Here is a 20,340-nt window from a genome sequence, read left to right as displayed (position 1 = left end):
CAGGTTGTCAGAAAGGACAGGTTATCAATGATACAAGTTGTCAGAAAGGATAGGTTATCAACGATACAAGTTGTCAGAAAGGACAGGGTGTAAATGATACAGGTTGTCAGAAAGGACAGGGTGTCAGTGATTCCAGTTGTCAGAAAGGACAGGGTGTCAATTATACAGGGTATCAGAAAGGACAGGGTGTCAGTGATGCAACGTGTCAGAAAGGACAGGGTGTCAATGATACAGGTTGTCAGAAAGGACAGGGTGTCAGTGATACAAGGTGTCAGAAAGGACAGGATATCAATTATACAGGTTGTCAGAAAGGACAGAGTATCAATTATACAGGTTGTCAGAAAGGACAGGGTATCAATTATACAGGCTGTCAGAAAGGACAGGGAGTTAGTGATAAAGTTGTCAATTATTTAACATGATTAAAATTTCCGATTGAGTTTCAAAGATTAACCAAGTGAACTGTTTACTGTCGTTAAAATTGGCTGAGATCTTTGTACCTTGATGTTTGGGGCTTTAAAGCTGCTGGAAAGATTTAAGAGAGAAAGCAGAGCCCATGAATCTGTTATAAAACCGTCGGCGTGGGAATCATGTCGCTGTTTAAACACTGTTGAAGTTTTTCTCCCTCTACTCATTGCATTTGGGCTTTGTAATAGTTTAAATGTTCCAGGTAAAGTCATTGTAGGGGCAATAATTTACTTCATTAACGGCGTTTATTTTCACATTATGTCTATAATTCCACTATTGATTTGTAATTCTTCACCGCTGACGATTACTTAATGAAGATGGAGCGGAGTCGTACAGTTGAGGGAAGGAGACACTTCCGTCATATATCACCAATTGCCACAGTCTCAATGATGCAGTTTTGAAGTCTAAATCAAATTTTTTCCCCGTGAATTAGCTCCTTTAAGTCCTCAACCAGCCGACGTGTTCTGTGCATTGTCCCCAGATTCTACTCCTGCCGTTGAAATCCCAGATATTTCCGTCACAAATAGCCCTTCTGGTTCGGCCGGGCCTCAAGGGGGAGATTCCAGCTCACGGTCGGTAAAGGTGAAATTCATTTACTTCTTGTAAGAACACTTGTGCCTTGTGTGATACAAAATGATGGCAGAATCCACCGGCTTTCTACCTTTAAAATGCTGTTAGTGCTGTGAAGCCCCCATTACCTCATGAACCTCCCCAATTGTCTGGGGATATAAAGGCTTCAAAAAGTGCCCTTGTCAATTTCAACAGATTCAAAATTCCTACATTTTGTAGCTTGGTATTTGTTCATCACAAGTAGTAGGTGTGTACAAAATTAACAATTGTAAATCTCAGCTCTTTATTTTCAAACAATAATAGATAACGGTCTTACCTTAACTTTAGATGGAGGAGAAAATAACAGACCTTTGGCCAAAACTTTTCGATGGAGGGAAAATAAAAATTGTTTGAGCTGAACATTTGAATGGAGGATAAACAACAGTCAATTAAGGACAAAGTTGTATTTGTGTCATTCACCCCCTGAAATTTCATAATGAACTATACCAACCTTTGAATTGGAAGAGTTCAAATGTGTCTTCAGGGGTGAATGAGTTAAAACGGTAAATTTTCAATGACAGATTACATCACTCAGTATGGCAGTTCACATGGAAAGGTTTATTTAGTGATATCTTTTGCAATAATTTCTGACATTGTTGATCCAGCAAAATTCATTCTGTCTCCAGGGATATATAGCAGTCAAATTTGTGTTCATCTGTCTGTTCAGATCCTGTCTAGACTGGAACTTCTGAACCACTGCATATCAATTTAACAAAACTAAATGACAAGATGGTGTGTCATCCACTACATATAAGACTATACATACCCTTGTAATCAAATATACAGTAAGGTAGTTGTTGAGAGCCTGGATCAAACGCACCCCAAACTCAAGCACACAGCAATATGGTTGTTCTGAGCCTGGATCGAACACGCCCTAAACTCAAGCACACAGCAAGATAATTGTTCTAAGCCTGGATCGAACACGCCCCAAACTCAAGCATACAACAAGATAGTTGTTTTGAGCCTGGATCGAACATGCCCCAAACTCAAGCATACAACAAGATAGTTGTTTTGAGCCTGGATCAAACTCACCCCAAACTCAAGCACACAGCAATATGGTTGTTCTGAGCCTGGATCGAACACGCCCTAAACTCAAGCACACAGCAAGAGAGTTGTTCTGAGCCTGGATCAAACACGCTCCAAACTCAAGCACACATCAAGATAGTTGTTCTGAGCCTGGATTAACCACACTCAAAACTCATGCCCTAATCATCTTTTCTGATATTGTTAACCTACTCATCAAAATCAAGTAGTACAGCCTTATGTCTTGATATTTGGTTTGGTTTGGTTTGTTTGTGTTTTACGTCCTACTAATTATAACAGCTATGGTCATTTAAGGACGTGCCAGGTGGTGGTGGTGGAAGAAAGCCTGAGTTCCCGGAGAAAACCCACCGACCATCGGCCAGTATCTGGCAACTGACCCTTGTAGGTCTCGAACCTGCGACCCAGTGGTGGAGGACTATAGTGCGAGCAGAATGTCAGATGCCGTAACCAAATTTCGCTACCGCAATCCCGTCATGATATTTGGTTATTAGGTAGCTTTAGTAATGGGCTTTCAAGGTCACAAGTGTCAAATATGTTAAAACTATTGATGACATTGACTGTTGCATGATTTTGGTTGTTTGATTGTTACAAAGATTATTGTAGTATGGTGACTTTAGCTGTAGTATGGACATTATCATTGTGTCTACCATTGGTAACTTTAGCTGTAGTATAGACGTTATCATTGTGTCTACCATTGGTGACTTTAGCTGTAGTATAGACGTTATCATTGTGTTTACCATTGGTGGCTTTAGCTGTAGTATAGACGTTATCTTTGTATCTACCATTGGTGACTCTAGGTGTAGTATAGACGTTCTCATTGTGTTTACCATTGTTGGCTTTAGCTGTAGGATAGACGTTATCATTGTGGCTACCATTGGTGACTCTAGCTGTAGCATAGACGTTATCATTGTGTCTTCCATTGGTGACTCTAGGTGTAGTATAGACGTTAACTTTGTATCTACCATTGGTGACTCTCGCTGTAGTATAGACGTTGTCATTGTGTCTACCATTGGTGGCTTTAGCTGTAGGATAGACGTTATCTTTGTCTCTACCATTGGTGACTTTAGCTGTACTACAAGGGGTGTTTGCTATATCCTGGATAACTTACTTACAGGATGAGGTTCGGCCCTGACAGAATTAACTCTACACAGTCTCCTAACTATCACATTACAGTTAATATGCTTTATTGATCCCGCCAATCTGGACCGCTCCATTACCCTATAAGGGTCAAGAAATGGAAATAGAACAAAAAAGGTTGTTTCTGTGGCCAATTTGATGTAATAGTTAATCAGGAGCGTGTCTACATGTCTGTGGTCTTGTGTATCCACCTCTCTCAATCCACGACGCTTCGTTGGTTGATGGTCTTACGAATCTGTCTCACGGAGCACTTACTAGGGTCTATACAACAGTCTATAGATTACAAACACTCTGATTGCCCCAATGGTATTTAGTGACCCAGGCAGCGGGACTACTGATTTACCTCTTGTTAACAGACAACGGATCTACGAGGCCAAGGAACGGCCACAGAATAGGAAGACTTACGAATCTATTTGGCTTGTAAGTTAGATTGTATTGGCCAAATAAGGGCTGGTCGTTGTAAATTATAGCATGGAATTCGCATCTGTAAATTGAAACTAGCCAGAAAATCCATTCTGCCCAATTAAGGTAATTCTCCGGTAATATTGATCTGAAAAGACCGAATATTTAGAGTTATGTCCCCCTAATAGATGATTTACAGTGTACACATCAGTAAGTATTCATGTACCCAACAATTCAAATGTTCAAATGTAAGAAAAATAATGTAATAATAACTTCGTGAATCGACTTCGAGTAATAATGTTTGACACAGAATGGAGTTTTGAGGATATAGGATCAGCGTATTATGACATTGCTCGTGATTTTTCCAGCATTATCAAATGAACCAGATGACTGATTTAATGTTAAATCTAAAACAGTGTGATCAATTTATATATATATTGTGTAACGGTGTCTGGAGGCAAGCAATCACCTATGTAAGGTGTTACAACACCAAACACATAAACAAGCTTTAACAACCCCACACAAATGTAAGGTACTATAAGCTCACACAGAGCTCATAGGTATACAAGATATACCAAGCCCACACAAATGTAAGGTACTATAAGCTCAAACAGAGCTCATAGGTATACAAGATATACCAAGCCAACACAAATGTAAGGTACTATAAGCTCACACAAAGCTCATAGGTATACAAGATATACCAAGCCCACACGAATGTAAGGTACTATAAGCTCACACAGAGCTCATACCTATATATATATACAAGCTATAATAAGTCCACACAAATGTAAGGTACTATAAGCTCACACAGAGCTCATACATACACAAGATATACCAAGCCCACACAAATGTAAGGTACTATAAGCTTACACAGAGCTCATACATATACAAGATATACCAAGTCCACACAAATGTAAGGTACTATAAGCTCACACAGAGCTCATAGTTATACAAGATATACCAAGTCCACACAAATGTAAGGTACTATAAGCTCACACAGAGCTCATACATATACAAGCTATAACAAGTCCACACAAATGTAAGGTACTATAAGCTCACACAGAGCTCATAGGTATACAAGATATACCAATTCCACACAAATGTAAGGTACAATAAGCTCACACAGAGCTCATACATATACAAGCTATAACAAGTCCACACAACTGTAAGGTACTATAAGCTCACACAGAGCTCATACATATACAAGATATACCAAGTCCACAAAAATGTAAGGTACTATAAGCTCACACAGAGCTCATACACATACAAGATATACCAAGTCCACACAAATGTAAGGTACAATAAGCTCACACAGAGCTCATACATATACGAGCTGCTAACAAGCTCACACAAATGTAAGGTACTATAAGCTCACACGGAGCTCATACATGTACGAGCTTTAACAAGCCCACACAAATGTAAGGTACAATAAGCTCACACGTGGTTTATACCTATATATATACAAGCTATAACAAGTCCACACAAATGTAAGGAACTATAAGCTCACACAGAGCTCATACATATATATATATACAAGCTATAATAAGTCCACACAAATGTAAGGTACTATAAGCTCAAACAGAGCTCATACCTATATATATACAAGCTTTAACAAGTCCACACAAATGTAAGGTTCTATAATCTCACACAGAGCTCATACCTATATATATACAAGCTATAATAAGCCCACACAAATGTAAGGTACAATAAGCTCACACAGAGCTCATACATATACGAGCTGCTAACAAGCTCACACAAATGTAAGGTACTATAAGCTCACACTGAGCTTATACCTATATATATACAAGCTATACCAAGTCCACACAAATGTAAGGAACTATAAGCTCACACAGAGCTCATACATATATATATATACAAGCTATAATAAGTCCACACAAATGTAAGGTACTATAAGCTCACACGGAGCTCATACATGTACAAGCTTTAACAAGCCCACACAAATGTAAGGTACAATAAGCTCACACGGGGTTTATACCTATATATATACAAGCTATAACAAGTCCACACAAATGTAAGGTACTATAAGCTCACACTGAGCTTATACCTATATATATACAAGCTATACCAAGTCCACACAAATGTAAGGTACTATAAGCTCACACAGAGCTCATACATATATATACAAGCTTTAATAAGTCCACACAAATGTAAGGTACAATAAGCTCACACGGAGATTATACCTATATATATACAAGCTATAATAAGGTCCACATAAATATAAGGTACTTTAAGCTCACACCGAGCTAATACATGTACAAGCTTTAACAAGCCCACACAAATGTAAAGTACTAGAAGCTCTCACAGAGCTCATATCTATTCAAGGTATACCAAGCCCACACAAATGTAAGGTACTATAAGCTCACATGGAGCTCATACATATACAAGATATACCAAGCCCACACAATAAGCTCACAAAGAGCCATACATATACAAGATATAACTAGCCCACACAAATGTAAGGTACTATAAGCTCACACAGAGCTCATACATTTACAAGCTTTAATAAGTCCACACAATAAGCTCACACAGCGCCCATACATATACAAGGTATAACAAGCCAACACGAAAATGCAATAGCATACGAGCCCTTGGCTTCACCTATTTAAGGGCTTACGAGAGTGGAAGTCTAAAATAAAAAACAGAAATGTAAAAACAGAAAATAAAAGTGCACTTTAATTAAGTTGTGTATTGGAGACTGGAGGCCAAATTACGGCAGTGATTCACAGCCTCTCTACAGTCTGAGTTGTAAAGGTCACAGACTGTTGCCGGGAAGCCATTAACAAAATCCTTTAATAAATAGTAATGGAGAATTTTACTGGGTCAAGTTTTAATGTGTCTACCTTTGTTTTTAGACACAGATTTCTAATATGTTTAAGTAAGATTTTAATGGTTTTGTTTTAGTTTTCAAACACAGATTTCTAATGTGTTGATGTCAGAGTTGGGTTTCAATTGGATACATTCTTTTTTACATGTTCAAGTCAATTTAAATGTGTTTTGTTTCAGACAGGATGCAAAGAAAACAAAAAAGCACAAAAAAGGGCTATAACAAAAAACAAAAAAGCAATTGTGTGTGTTTTGGTATATTGGTCTATTGTTTTAATCGACGATGTTTGTGATTTTTTATGGTATGTTCTCAGGGCTTGTTCTCTATAAGAGAATAGAGTCTTAGCATGCCAAGTCAATTTCCTCCGTAATGCTTCAATTTCAGCAGAGATATAGAATAAATTACTTCATCAATTTTCTAATCACAAACAGCGGAGTGTCAAAGGGGCTTTAGTATGTAGCCTGCTCCGGAGACCTCAAACACCGACCACAGAAAACGTTTTTGTACATGAAATTTTTATTGGTAATAAAGCATTAGGTGTCGTCTTTATCTGTGATCTGCAGGTGGTGATCGGGACGATTCTAGGCTGGAGGAGTGATCACTTCCGCACCGCGACCCCCTCCTGGCAGACAAATGCATTGTGTTATAATTGTGACCCAGTAATCTGGCGGTAAAGTCTCACTTGTCATTGACAGTAAGATCGCTGTCAGTTCTTAACGATGGATACAAACAATATGTCAGGGTTTTGTCCAATCATTGACCTGCCAGGGGTAATATATTTTAATTGTAATTCTGTGGCATGTAGGTCCATCTGGCAGCCCTGTCAGCATTTTGACATATTGGTAAAGTCTTCATGTTTTCACCTCCATCAAAATAATAGACCTAAACTGGCATGAAATTGATTTGTACACATAATAGATGATCATTAGTAAATGGAATTAGAATTAGTAAAAAGTAACGTTTCGCTTCGCTCCTTTTCCTAATTTACAGATCGATATATCTGGCATTTGTTATTTTATCTAAATAGCAAAAATTATTGACTCTTTGTTAATAACACACTCAGGGTGTGAAACATGAAAAAGATAAAAAAAAAAACCACTTGATATTTCATTTGTAGAAAGGTGACTGTAAATTTCACCTGTGAAGACCTTAAGATAATAACAGGTGTTACACAAACAATTCACATTTCAACATTGACCGTTATGGTTCTAAAGATAAGAAAATCTTCTCAAGTTCAAGATTCCCAGGAGCCTTGACCTTTTACTAGATTAACTGGGTTTATACGATCATAGTACGCCAGAAGATTCATCATTCTTCATGTCACAGCTTTGGGGCTACCAAGAGCCCAAAATCATCGGTATATTGTTTTAAGCATTCATTATACATGTAAAGATGAAACAAATCTTCCTCTTTAGAACCATAAATGTCAAGACTTTTGATTTCCTATGCTATGTTGATAAGTGACTGTTAATTTAGACTCCAGGGGACCTCCAATACCGTGTGATGTCAATTTAGACTTCAGAGGACCTCCAATACCGTGTGATGTCAATTTAGACTTCAGAGGACCTCGAGCTCCAATACAGTGTGATATGCTGTGAGGCTTAAGACTTCATATATTTTCTTCCAAATTTGCTAATCTTTAAAATCTTTGACTAACATGATGTTTTATTTTGCAGATGGACAGGACGAGATTCAAGGCTTGATACATGTCCCTGAGGATTCAAACATCATCACCTGTAAGTCTGCTCTTCCATTTACTTAGTTAGCTCTTCCATCAAATTAGTTAGAACATTATTAATTAAGGTCTTTATTTGTTAACACATTGGTCAATAATTAATTATTACATTGATGAAGTTGTTACCAAAAACTCAGAAAGATTACTTTGAGATCCCTTCTAGAGCTGGCGGGAACATTTACTCAAAATGGCTGTAGACTGCAGGGGGGGGGGGCTTTGCCTCCCAGACCCCTACCAGGGGCTTTAACCCTGGACCTTACTTTTTTGCCCCTCCTTATCCCCCTTCTAAATCAGTTGCACCATGCTAAATTATGATGAATTCTTGAATGAAGTGAAATAAAGTTATTTTGGACCTTAATTGATGTAGGTGAATCTATATAGGTATTTGCTTACCTTTTCTTTTATTGAAGGTGAACTTTCTGAATTCAAATTCCAGAACTTTCAGGAAACATCTTAATCAAAGTTGCCTTCTAACCTTGTAGTACTAATAGGTCCCTGATGGGTGTTACTGGTATAAAAAGAAACAGACTTACCACAACAGAGAATATTTTATTTCTGGACTTTTTTCAAAGGTTAATTTGGTATATAGGGTCCAGTAAGAAAACGTAATGCAGTGTTTTTTAAAAGGTTAATGGGAGGTAGGTGGTGTTGGCGCCCTCCGAAGCTGTGACAATTGATAGTGAGCTAAACATGCCTGATTTTAACTAGTTGATTGATAGACTAGTGTCATCCATGTAATTTCTCTTTCTCAAAGGTCAAGCTTACACAGATATACAGCTGGACATGAAATGTCAGCTTTTTTTGTACTTTTGTAAACATATATTGTTGAACAATTATACCCTCCCCCAAATAGAGTTAGGTAGTAGAGGGGATTATAGTTGAATTGGATTGTCCATCCGTCCATCTGTCTGTCTGTACACACAATCTTGTTTGTACAACCCAACAGTTCTCATGAAACTCCACAATCTGAAGTTGTGCACCTGTGGTTCATATATTTCGATCCAGACATTTTCAAGGGAGTTATGCACCTTTTCTAATATCCTATATAAAATTTGAAGTTGATCTCCTCGACAAATATTTGATAAACTTTGTACACTTCTTAAGTTGCCTACATAGTTGTTGGCTTATGATTTATTTTGGATTTCCACTATTTTTATAGGAGTTATGCCCCTTTTCTGATTTCTCATATATAAATTTGGTCAAAAGTACTGTCACTTCTTGACCAAATTTTATGAAGCTTTGTTCACATGAACATTAACTTTGGTAGTTGTGCTATATTTTTGATTTTCGTTATTTTGTTAGCAATTATGCCCCTTTCGGATTCCAATTTATAATTTTTAGCTCGCAGGATTTCTCCGATGAGCTTTTGCCATCTGTCTTCATCTGTTATCATACATCTTGCATTAACAATTTACATATTTGACTTCATCTTCAGAAACACAGAACTGATTGACTTCAAACTTGGTACACATGTTCCTCATGATTGCCCAACCAAGTGCTCTTATTTTTCATGCCAAATCAAAAATCCAAGATGGCCAACATGTCCTCTGATTGGCTGAGACATTTTCATTTTCTTCCCAAATATGGCTGAAGCGTTTGACTGTAAACTTGGTACAAATGTTTCTAATGAGACAGTTATGTCCCTTTCTGTATTTATATGTGAATTTTGACGAAAATCAAATCCCGAACTATCCTTCAGAGGGAGTTGAGGGGTATTCATTTAGCCTGTGGCTCACAGCTCTAGTTTTTCACAAAACTGGTGGAAGATTGACACAGCAGACACACAGTAATGAGTTTTAAACGCTTCCTCATCACTTATCACTCGAAGGTCACACAATCCCGTCACACACACAGCGGAGGGCAGAAGACACGTCAGCCATTATATCATACATCATCATAGTCTCGCTGGACTGGCGCAAATAGCTGACGTATGGATCATACCACAACGGACACTGTCCCCCATGTCATAACATATAGGTCAAACATTACCAACTCGCAGCATTTGGTGTAAGAGGCGGAATGTTTGGGGTCACTCACGGTGAAGAATTGAGTGTTGGTTAGAGTCAATATGGTTTAATAAATGCTTTTTTAGGCAGGGAAGGTGATTTAATGCTCCGAAAGTTTTATTCAATCTGAGTTCAATAGGTGCTTGGTCAGAGTCACAGTTACTCTTGTGGTAGATGCAATTTTATTATCAAAAGATACAGAATCTGTGGCCTTATAAAGAATTACAGAAACTTTGGCTTTATAAAGAATATTCTTATTAGGTGGGGAAGGTGATTTTATGCTCCGTAATTTTCATTCTAGCAGAGTTTAACCCTTTCACCCCTAAGTAACTTCAGTAGACTCTACCATGCATTGATATGGATGAGTCCATTATGGTCTACAGTGGTGAAAGGGTTAACAGGTGCTTGGTCAGAGTCACAGTTAGTCTTGTTTCAGATGCAATTTCATTATTTATAGAAACAGAAGTTGTGGCCTTATAAAGAATTACAGAAATTGTGGCCTTACAAAGAATACAAATCATTTTNGTAGACTCAGGTGACCGTTAAGGCCCATGGGCCTCTTGTTAATATTAGTCCACTGTTCTTATATGATTCTAGATATATGTACCCTTCTTTAAATCCCCGAGGACTTCTAATTTTCTCATCTTTAACGAAATCAGACAAAATGTAGTTTTCATCTTGTGTGTCCATCTGCCCCTGCATACATACGTTCAAATTGTTTCTGAAGCATTTCTCTTTTAAAATTTCAAGTAGGATCATCATTTGATTAGTATATCGGTAGATGTAGGAAAGATGACCACTAGCTCACGAACCGAAGCTAGGTCACTATCTGTCCTATATTTATTACCTCTGTTATCATTAACTCACTCACCCCCGAAGTCACATTTGAACTCTTCCAATTCAAAGGTTGGAATAGTTCATTATGAAATTTCAGGGGTGAATGGGTTAAAGGAAAAATTGTTCGTGGACAATATCTAGACCTTTATCAGAAGGTACTAAGTCAAAGGTCAAATTTAGGGTCATGCAGCATTGTGACTTCAAAAGGAAGTTTACTATAGATCGTATTATTTATTTGTCACGAGACCAAACCACATTTCCCTGATGGTGGACATGGTTACACGGTTGCATGATCGTATCTGAAATTTTCAGCTCCAACCTATTTCGGCAGCAAATATTTGGTTATCCTTGAAGCCACAGATTTGGGTTCCATCTAGTTCTCGATTTCAAGACATATTAAGTTTATAATTCATGTCAGTAGAAATTTATTTTGAAGATTGTAGCACTTTTGGATTTTGATTAAACCTAGGAGCCAGATTGTTGTTTTGAATGCAATCTTGTTTAACTTCAATACGCCCCAGTGTCTCCAGCCTTTCTTATACCATCATCTTTATCTATCACAGTGATATCAATAACAAGAATTTGCTCACTAATTCTACCTGTTTACTGGTAAAACTGTTCCTGTGAATTGACAGTATGTGATGATAATCCTCATTTTTTGTAACATCAATATTTTTTGCGTAAAAAATAACCCACACAAATTTTATGAAAATTAACATTTGCAAAACTGAATCAGAAGAATATGGGTTAAACTATAGAACACCAATTCTCTACAAACTAAAAGAATTTTAATTCTGAAAAAAGGATACAATGAAGGTGAAAATACTGTTTAAAATGTTTTTATATTTACAATAAAATGTTTGTGATAATTTCTACTCTTGTGTCAGTTTTGGATTTATTTTTGAAATACTCAACAATTTTTAGCTCACCTGGCCCAAAGGGCCAAGTGATCATGAGCTAATAATATCCCATGGCGCAGCGTCCGGCGTCCATCAACTTTTTCCTTTAAAACGCTACTAGTCCTGAACTAAATTTGGTCTGGAGCATCATTGGCCAAAGGGTTCTCAGTTTTGTATAAAAAGAGGGTATGGTTCCCCCTGGGGGCAGAGGGGCGGGGCCAAATAGGAGGAAAATAGGTAAATCTTTAAAAAATCTTCTTCTCAACCAATAGAAGGATTATGACCAAATTTGGTCTGGAGCATCTTTGGACAAAGGAGACTCAAGTTTGTATAAACGGAGGGTGTGGCCCCTCTGGGGGCGTAGGGACGGGGCCCAATAGGAGAAGTATAGGAATTTTTTTCTCCTGCTATACAAGTGAAGGGATTTAAACCAAATGCAGTCTGAAGCATGCTTGAGACAAAAGAATCAATTTTGTATAAACTGAGGTGTGTGGACCCCCTTCTTTGGGGCAGATGGGTGGGGCCCATTAGGGGAAATAGAGGAAAACATTAAAGATTCTTCTCCTTCTGTACCGTTGAAGGGAGTTTAACCAAACTTGTTCTGGAGAATCTTTGGGCAAAGGGCATTGAATATTTATAAATGGAAGATGTGCCCCCCCCCCCTTTGATAAACCTGAATGGTACTCAGCAGGTTTTAAATTGAAAAATAAAATACCAGGTGAGCTATTAAGGCCCCTGGGCCTCTTGTTATGATATCATGCACACTCTGCTGAGTAAACCAGAAAACTAGGTTGGTATCTGCATGGTTAAGGCAAAGATCGAAAAATATAGGCTGATACTTTTTCTGATAGCCTTCTTAATCAATGTTGAAAATGATACAAGCCATAAAACGAAACGCACTAAAAGACAATGCTCGTCAGTTTGCGTTCGCCAGTGCTAATTGTTAGGGACAGCCAATGAAAACCTCTGTCCCCATACCTACACTAATTCAGAGTTAGTCTCGTCCTTATAAATAATGTCTGAGATTTTAAATCTAATCGGAAACAATGAAAGAGAATATTATCAAATTTCTGCATAGCTATGAAAAATTCGAGATGGCATTTGTATTTTCTTTTACCCAACTTGATCTGGCATATATGATTGGATAGTAGAATTATCCCACTCCAGGCACGGGACGTGTCCACACGTTTGTACGGAACTCCGTTAACAGTTGGAACAAATACGGAGTGAATCATGCATAAACCATGAACACAGGAGCAGATTAAATGATGCTGTCCCTTCCGATGTACGTACTCCGTCTCTTAGACACTTATACAAGTCATAAACACAGCGACATGGACGTGGTTATCTCGCACACGTTGACAGGACTGCCAGTCAGCTGAGCCAATATGTCTGCCATCTCCACTGAACTGAGACTCCGCATGAAACAGAGACAAAAAAATTAATAACAGTAATAGCATGATCTTTGTTGGAGAATTGTTGTATGTTTGACTGAGGATTTGGACATGAAGTACACGCTGAGAGGCAAGCGACGAGAGGCAAGCAACGCCTAGACTTCCAAGAGTCGTCCTGACCTCAACAAAACAGACTTAACAAAGTGAAGCCTGATTGGGCCATTCACCTGACCAGTACCAGGTGTCTACAAAACAAACCCTAATGTGACCATGCAAAGGTGTCATCAGCATTTCTTCATTCAGAGACAGAGTCGGGAGTTGATCATAGAAACATATCAGAAGAACAGAACTTTTCAGAGATATCGGTAGGATATAGCACTGTTTAGAGATATCGGGAGGATAAGATGATAAAGAGATATCGGAAGGATAAGACCACCATTTAGAGATTTAAGAACCAGGATTAGATCATTCATTGAACAGATAAGCATAGGACCATTCAGAGACACCAGAAGGATTGGATCATACAGAGGTGTTTTGAGTAATAGCCACCTCCCTCAAACTGATTCTGGAACCTTAAAATACATGTACATTTAATATATATATATGATTTACTTATAGTGGTGGGGTCTCGTGTGACCTTGAAATCTCTTAATACATAAATAAAAGATATTTTATGTTAAACAGTTATATTTTAATGGCCCATAACTTTATCCATCTGTTTCAGAATTGTCTTTTTTGTTCAAAATTCTGGAAAAACTGATTGCCCTATGACTTGAGAAAATCTTGATGACTGTTTTCTTCACAGCAATAATCTGCGGGGCCCCGTCGGCCAAGTGGTTAAAGCGTGTGACCATCTATGATCACTTGCCCTCCACTACTGGGTCGTGGGTTCAAGGATTATGTGGGGCAGATGCCAGGAACTGGCCATAGTTTGTTGATTTTTCTCGGGACTCGGGCTTTCCTCCACCACTAGAACCTGAAACCATGGCACGTCCTCAAATGACCATAGCTGTGAATAGGACGTAAAACATAAACAAACATACAAACAAGAATTTGCTTACCATTCATGTTACTCAACAGAGAGTGTTCTTTTGAGAGTCGACGACAATGCTCTGACTGTTGATGACAACTGATCTCCAGTTCTAGTGCTAATCTGAAACTTTCTGCTGCATGTGATCTCATTGATGGTGACATGTGGTTCAAATGCCTGAAATATACATATCTGGTGTATCTGCTGATGTACTTTACTGTTTGACTGAACAAGAGGCCACGTTGTCTCTGGTGACAAAAGTCTTGACAATCAGGAAATAGATTGAAACACGACAGGCAAAGGAGCAAGTAGTTCCTGTAGTTTATTATAAGTGTCGACCGCTTTCGCCCCTACTGGGGGCTTCTTCAGGACAAAATCACAGGATATTTCTACCCCTGAAGTCTTGACAATGACCTTTCCTCAAAAATATGCCCTTGGACCAAGAATTTGTTATCTTTACACAAAATGATTGGAGACATTTGTCATCATACAATCTTTCTCATTACCATTGATCTGTCCGACCGCACGTACACCTGTAAGATACTGCTCAATGCATCGGTGACATTTAGCTTGGTCCGTATGAGAATGTATGGAATAGCTGGTCCAAGGTTGAAATACCTCAGAGAGTGCAAAATGCAGCTTCCTTTAATCTTGTATGTACACCGAAAGGGGACCACATACTTAATCCCCGTCCTTAAGTCCTCGTACTTATATATAGCTACCAGAAGAATACCATACATATACCTAGTACAAACTTCTTTTGTATGTATTCAAGGACGTTGGTGAAAATTCCTTGATTTTGTCTTTAAGAACTTGTGCTACCATATATGCCAACAATTCAGGTCACAGTCTGTTCCAAAAACATGCATCATCACTCACTGAAGCTGATGTTTTAACAAATTAGAGTTTTAACCAATTTAGTGTTACAGAATTGCCTCCCCACCTGCAGACATGTATATTGTTAGCTGTTTTAAGAGGTTTTTGAAAACCTTTTTCGTTAAGCATCCCTGTACCACTCCCAAAGATTATACCTATGCTTTGGAAAGTGTATTTTCCGGCATGTCTTTTTAAGCTTTGTTAAAACATACCTGGAAAGGGAACCTTACCTCGGTGATCTGTGTGAAAAAAACAATAAAAATGCAATGAACAATATATAATCTACAACAGCTGTTCTGATATCTTCAATAAGATTCATCAGTTTATAAATATGTGATATCAAAGTTTTACTTTATACTCAAACAATGTACATACCAAACGTGTCGCAATGTTTCAAGACTGACTGGTCCCTTGGTCAACCTATGACTGAGTGAGTGGTCTGTATTGTTTACCTGTACAACGATGTGACGAAATTATATATTTCATATGTCACTCGACCCGGTGTAACAGCCATTTCTTTCCCCCCTGCTGAAAGTTTCCCCGGGGAAAGAATCAGCTAGCTGATACCTTCCCCCGGGGAAGAAATAGGCTAGTTGATTCTTTCCCCCGGGGAAAGAATCAACTAGCCGATTCCTTCCCCCGGGGAAAAAACTAACTGAGGGGGAAAAGAATCAGCTAGCTGATTCTTTACCCCCTCAGGTAGTTTCTTCCCCGGGGGAAGATATCAGCTAGCTGATTCTTTCCCGGGGGAAGAAATAGGCTAGTTGATTCTTTCCCCCGGGAAGAAATAGGCTAGTTGATTCTTTCCCCGGGGAAGACATAGGCTAGCTGATTCTTCCCCGGGGGAAGGTATCAGCTAGCTTATTCTTTCCCCCCTCAGTTAGATTTTTTCCCGGGGAAGGTATCAGCTAGCTGCTTCTTTCCCCGGGGAAACTTTCAGGCGGGGAAGGAAATGACTTCTACACCGGGACGTTTCGCCTATCGCCTATCGATAGAGAGTATAATTGCACACTCTATCAAATAGATTACTGGTAGGGTGTAGATCTAAAGTTTTACCAGTTCAAGTTGGGACATATATAGATGAGGCGATAATCTTAAAATTTGACAGTTTAAGTTTATTATTGTTATTTCTCAGAAAGGAAGGTACATGTCTTTCTTAAATTTTATCAGTACCAGGTAGGTTTTTCCTGGTCCCTAGTTTTGCGTATTTCATTTTAAGCTTCAAACAGCTTGATTAGAAGAAAATTATGTTACGATATGTTAAATTGAAGTTTTCACCCTTCTTGCTGCAAAAATACACTCTGTGAGATTGATTGTGGTAAATGTTCAACTGGATATTTTACAATCAACCAAGGAGTAATTGAAGTGAATTATCTTTATGACAAGAATAGAAAACTTTATCTTATTCGAATTAAAATATTGGTTCGAACTGGCAGTTATCAAGTAAAAGTATAATTGGATCAGATTTTAATTTTTATTGTTTCTATCAACCTATCGGCCCAGTTGTTCAAAAGGTGAAACTTTCCAGATAACAACTTAACCCTTTCACCACTGTAGACCATAATGGACTCGTCCAGATCAATGCATGGTAAAGTCTACTAAAGTTACATAGGGGTGAAAGGTTTAAGGTTTAGTAGAGTAAAGTTATGAGTTTTTACCTTGTATGTTTACCAAATTATTAGAGGTTGAAAAATGTTGTTAAACTGTACAGTGTCTAAGGTAATCAATTTTGGAACAACTGGGCCCTGAAGTAGCAAGGTTCAGCAGAAATAATATTTTGAAAAGTATTCTTATTCCTGTAAATTTGATGGAAGTTCATTCTGAATCATTTTTTTTTTAATTTCGGGAAAGTTAGAAGATGGGTTGAAATAATGTATTTTGTGTATTTATTTGCTACTTTGTAAGACGTTTAATTTATTGATGATTATATTTGAGTCCATTAACTATTTGTAAAAGACAAAGTGATGTAAGAAATAAACTCATCAATTTTATCCTGAATGACACAATAGACATCTGTATGTAAAGAGTTTAAATCAATAAACATCGGTCGAGCATAATGGGGAGGAATTCCAGTTCTCAGCGGAAGACGTGGGATAGTTTGGTTGGTGCTTGTCGTAATGTTGTCAAATTGATTTTCTGTACTTAGTATGTTGGATAGATTCTTAGAAAGGAAGAAAATGGAAGAAACCTGTAAGCCTTTCGTGATTTGATCCAAGTAAGACTGATACTGTTTCGAAAACGTTATTTTCCTGTTTAAAGTACGTGAAAAGGAAAAAGGAGTACGAACAATTTTGTAACAAAGCGAGTCAAAGTCAATTTAGATTGTTTTGTCGATAGTTTGTGATTTTATTTTCAAAATTATCAGTGAATTAATTAATTCACCATTTCGTATGTAACACTGTGAAACGTGGAACGATTTATGGGTGCTGTCAGAAGGGTTAATCGTCGGAGACTTTTTTCAACATCCATCCCAAAGTTGCTATTGATTGTTAGATTAAAATACAGCTAATGCATCCATGCCTTCCTCGTCTGTGTTTCGTCACTTTGTCACTTGGCCATTAAACACAAAATCAACCTCTCTTTCACGGAAATAATTTTTGGCGTTGTTTGTTCACGTTTTTATATTTTTTTACACCTGTAGGACGAAAAGTTTCTAAGTTTTTGTTTGGCTGTCGTTGAAAATGAACAATTTTCAGTTTTATTTTCAAACATTTATGATTTCTCTTAAAATGTTTTTGACAGTTTGTCTGATGAGATAGCGATAGAAATTATTTACATTCTTTTGCTTAAAATAATTTACACTGAAAATCTTTTATCGTAACATACCACATGGAACTCTAGTTGCGTCAATTTCACCTTAGAAATATTACGATTTCACAGGATATTGATATACTACCATCTAAAACAAGATTGAGATAAAAATCGTGTGGACCTGTTAAACTGACCAAACTATAGAGGCCTGTTCCGACGGCAGCTCTACGTATCATAGATGAATACAAGTCTAAAGATTTATTGTTATGATACTAGAGAGCAACAAACTTATCACTTTGCAANCAAGGGAAGGGAGTAGAGTGTTGAGATAGTTAGGAGCTATATTATTGTGGATTTTAAAAAATAATTAAAATTTTCGACGGGATCTCCCGTGGGCTAGAGAATCCCATCCAGTTTCATTGTATAGAGTATTGGGGCTCTACTATAGAGATTTTTTGCGAGTTATATTTCATTTTTTCGTAAATTAATTATAGTATTTATGTATGTGTAATGAAATAAAAAGGAAAAATATCCTTTTAGGGAATAAAATAACAACATGCCAAATTTACTTTATAGACGGTGTAATTCAGTCATTATGTATATTGAGAATTTTGGTACAACAGATATATTTCTCAGTATATTAACTTATTTACCCCCTGAAGACACATTTGAACTCTTCCATTGCAAAGATTTGAATAATTCATTATGAAATTTCAGGGGTGAATGAGTTAATATGTACTGAATAGAAGTTAGCAGGGATAGTTTAATTTATAAGAAAAAAAAAGAAAAAAAATTGCACATGAAAGAACATGAGTTTCGCATCCTATACTGGATATGGAGCTGATATCTTTAGGATGATTGGATTTATGAACTATTAGTTAATCATTAAGATAATGATTAGGGTCTGTATTTTATAAGTATACGCTTTGTGATTAATGGTGAGATATCTACATCACAACTTACAATCTACAGATATAGCATACCTTGGGGACTAATAGGCCCTTGGGATTGACAATTTCATCAAGATGAAAATATATTGCTTTGTGTATTTGTCAGTACAACTCTTCGATATGTTGAAAGAAATAAAGTGCACGGACGATTTATATTCTTGGCGGACTTGCCTCTATTTTTTATGTGAATAGAAAACGATTATGTACTAAACAGCCTGATCGGACACGATGACCATTTGCATATTTTCCGCAATTGTTACGTGCCGAGCAGAACTAGACGTCTCTATTTAACTGTAGTATAAAGAGACCGGTGATGGCAAAACATTAATTCAGCCATTTCTATATCAAATTATTGGGTAGTAATTACCTCAACATTCCCAAACGGGACTTGTTTGTCAGTCATGTGTACGCAGCGCCACCTAACAGGCAGACATGGCGCGCGTACGGCCACGCATACCAATCGTGTCGTCGCGATGATTCCACGCTTCACACAGAAAGGCCGGTGTCACTTGCCATGATATGACCATCATTGTGTGTTGGGGTTTGGGTATATGACCAAGTTATGCATACAAATTGGACTATTCTGATGATAGCGGAGGAACAATAGACCACTCATGGGTGGCAGCCCGGGAATGAGCTAGAACAAAGTGTTGACCGGTGTAATAAGCTTATCACCTAACTGACCGCAGGGGTCACGCTTACCATCAGGTATCGTCAGAGTTCACCATAGTATAAATACATCAAACACTCAATTTTCTTTGCTGTTATCTCCATGGTGACATTTTCAATAAAATTATACAGAAATGTGTATTTATCAATGCCTGCTGTTTTGTTGTATACAAAGTATACTGGGAATTTATTCAATATATCAATTTCATCACATTTATTCAATTCTATTAAATATATACATCAAAGTGTATTTTTGTTGAAATTACTGATGAAAACTTATATTGGTTAGAAAGTTATGAAAATATCAATTCTTTTCTGTGAATAAAAATACCTCAAGCACCTGTTTGTATTATTGTAAACATATATTTTTTAGCGTTTTTAGTGCCTTTTGCTCATTAACTCATTCACCCCAAAAGACACATTTGAACTCTTCCAATTCAAACGTTGGAATAGTTCATTGTAAAATGTCAGGGGTGAATGAGTTAAATATTGCACTAAATCGTTAATACAGTCAATTGAACTTTTATAGTGTTTTATTGCATATTTTCAGGATGTGCCAATTCATTGATGCCCTCATTTGTTCAAAATTTGGTAATTCACTTAACTTTGAGTGGGCTAAAATAAGTATATTTACAGTAACTCCTGGAATGTTTGACACCAAATATCTATTAATGATTCCATACCACCAAGA

At 37.5% G+C, this 20,340-nt stretch overlaps 1 protein-coding gene across 1 annotated transcript in view; it reads left to right on the top strand.

Moving 5' to 3' along the window:
• LOC110446972 (LIM domain only protein 3-like) overlaps positions 1-20,340 on the top strand; it is a 161,353-nt gene that overhangs the window by 9,607 nt on the left and 131,406 nt on the right. Inside the window, exon 2 of the mRNA XM_021492328.1 lies at positions 8,179-8,238. Coding sequence (XP_021348003.1) covers positions 8,179-8,238 — 60 coding nt within the window. The remainder of the gene's footprint in view (positions 1-8,178; positions 8,239-20,340) is intronic.

Source organism: Mizuhopecten yessoensis, unplaced genomic scaffold, assembly GCF_002113885.1.
Source record: "Mizuhopecten yessoensis strain PY_sf001 unplaced genomic scaffold, ASM211388v2 scaffold3091, whole genome shotgun sequence".
Classification (NCBI taxonomy): domain Eukaryota; kingdom Metazoa; phylum Mollusca; class Bivalvia; order Pectinida; family Pectinidae; genus Mizuhopecten; species Mizuhopecten yessoensis.
The sequence above is the reverse complement of the archived record's forward strand: the minus strand, read 5'-3'. Positions and strand labels throughout refer to the sequence as shown.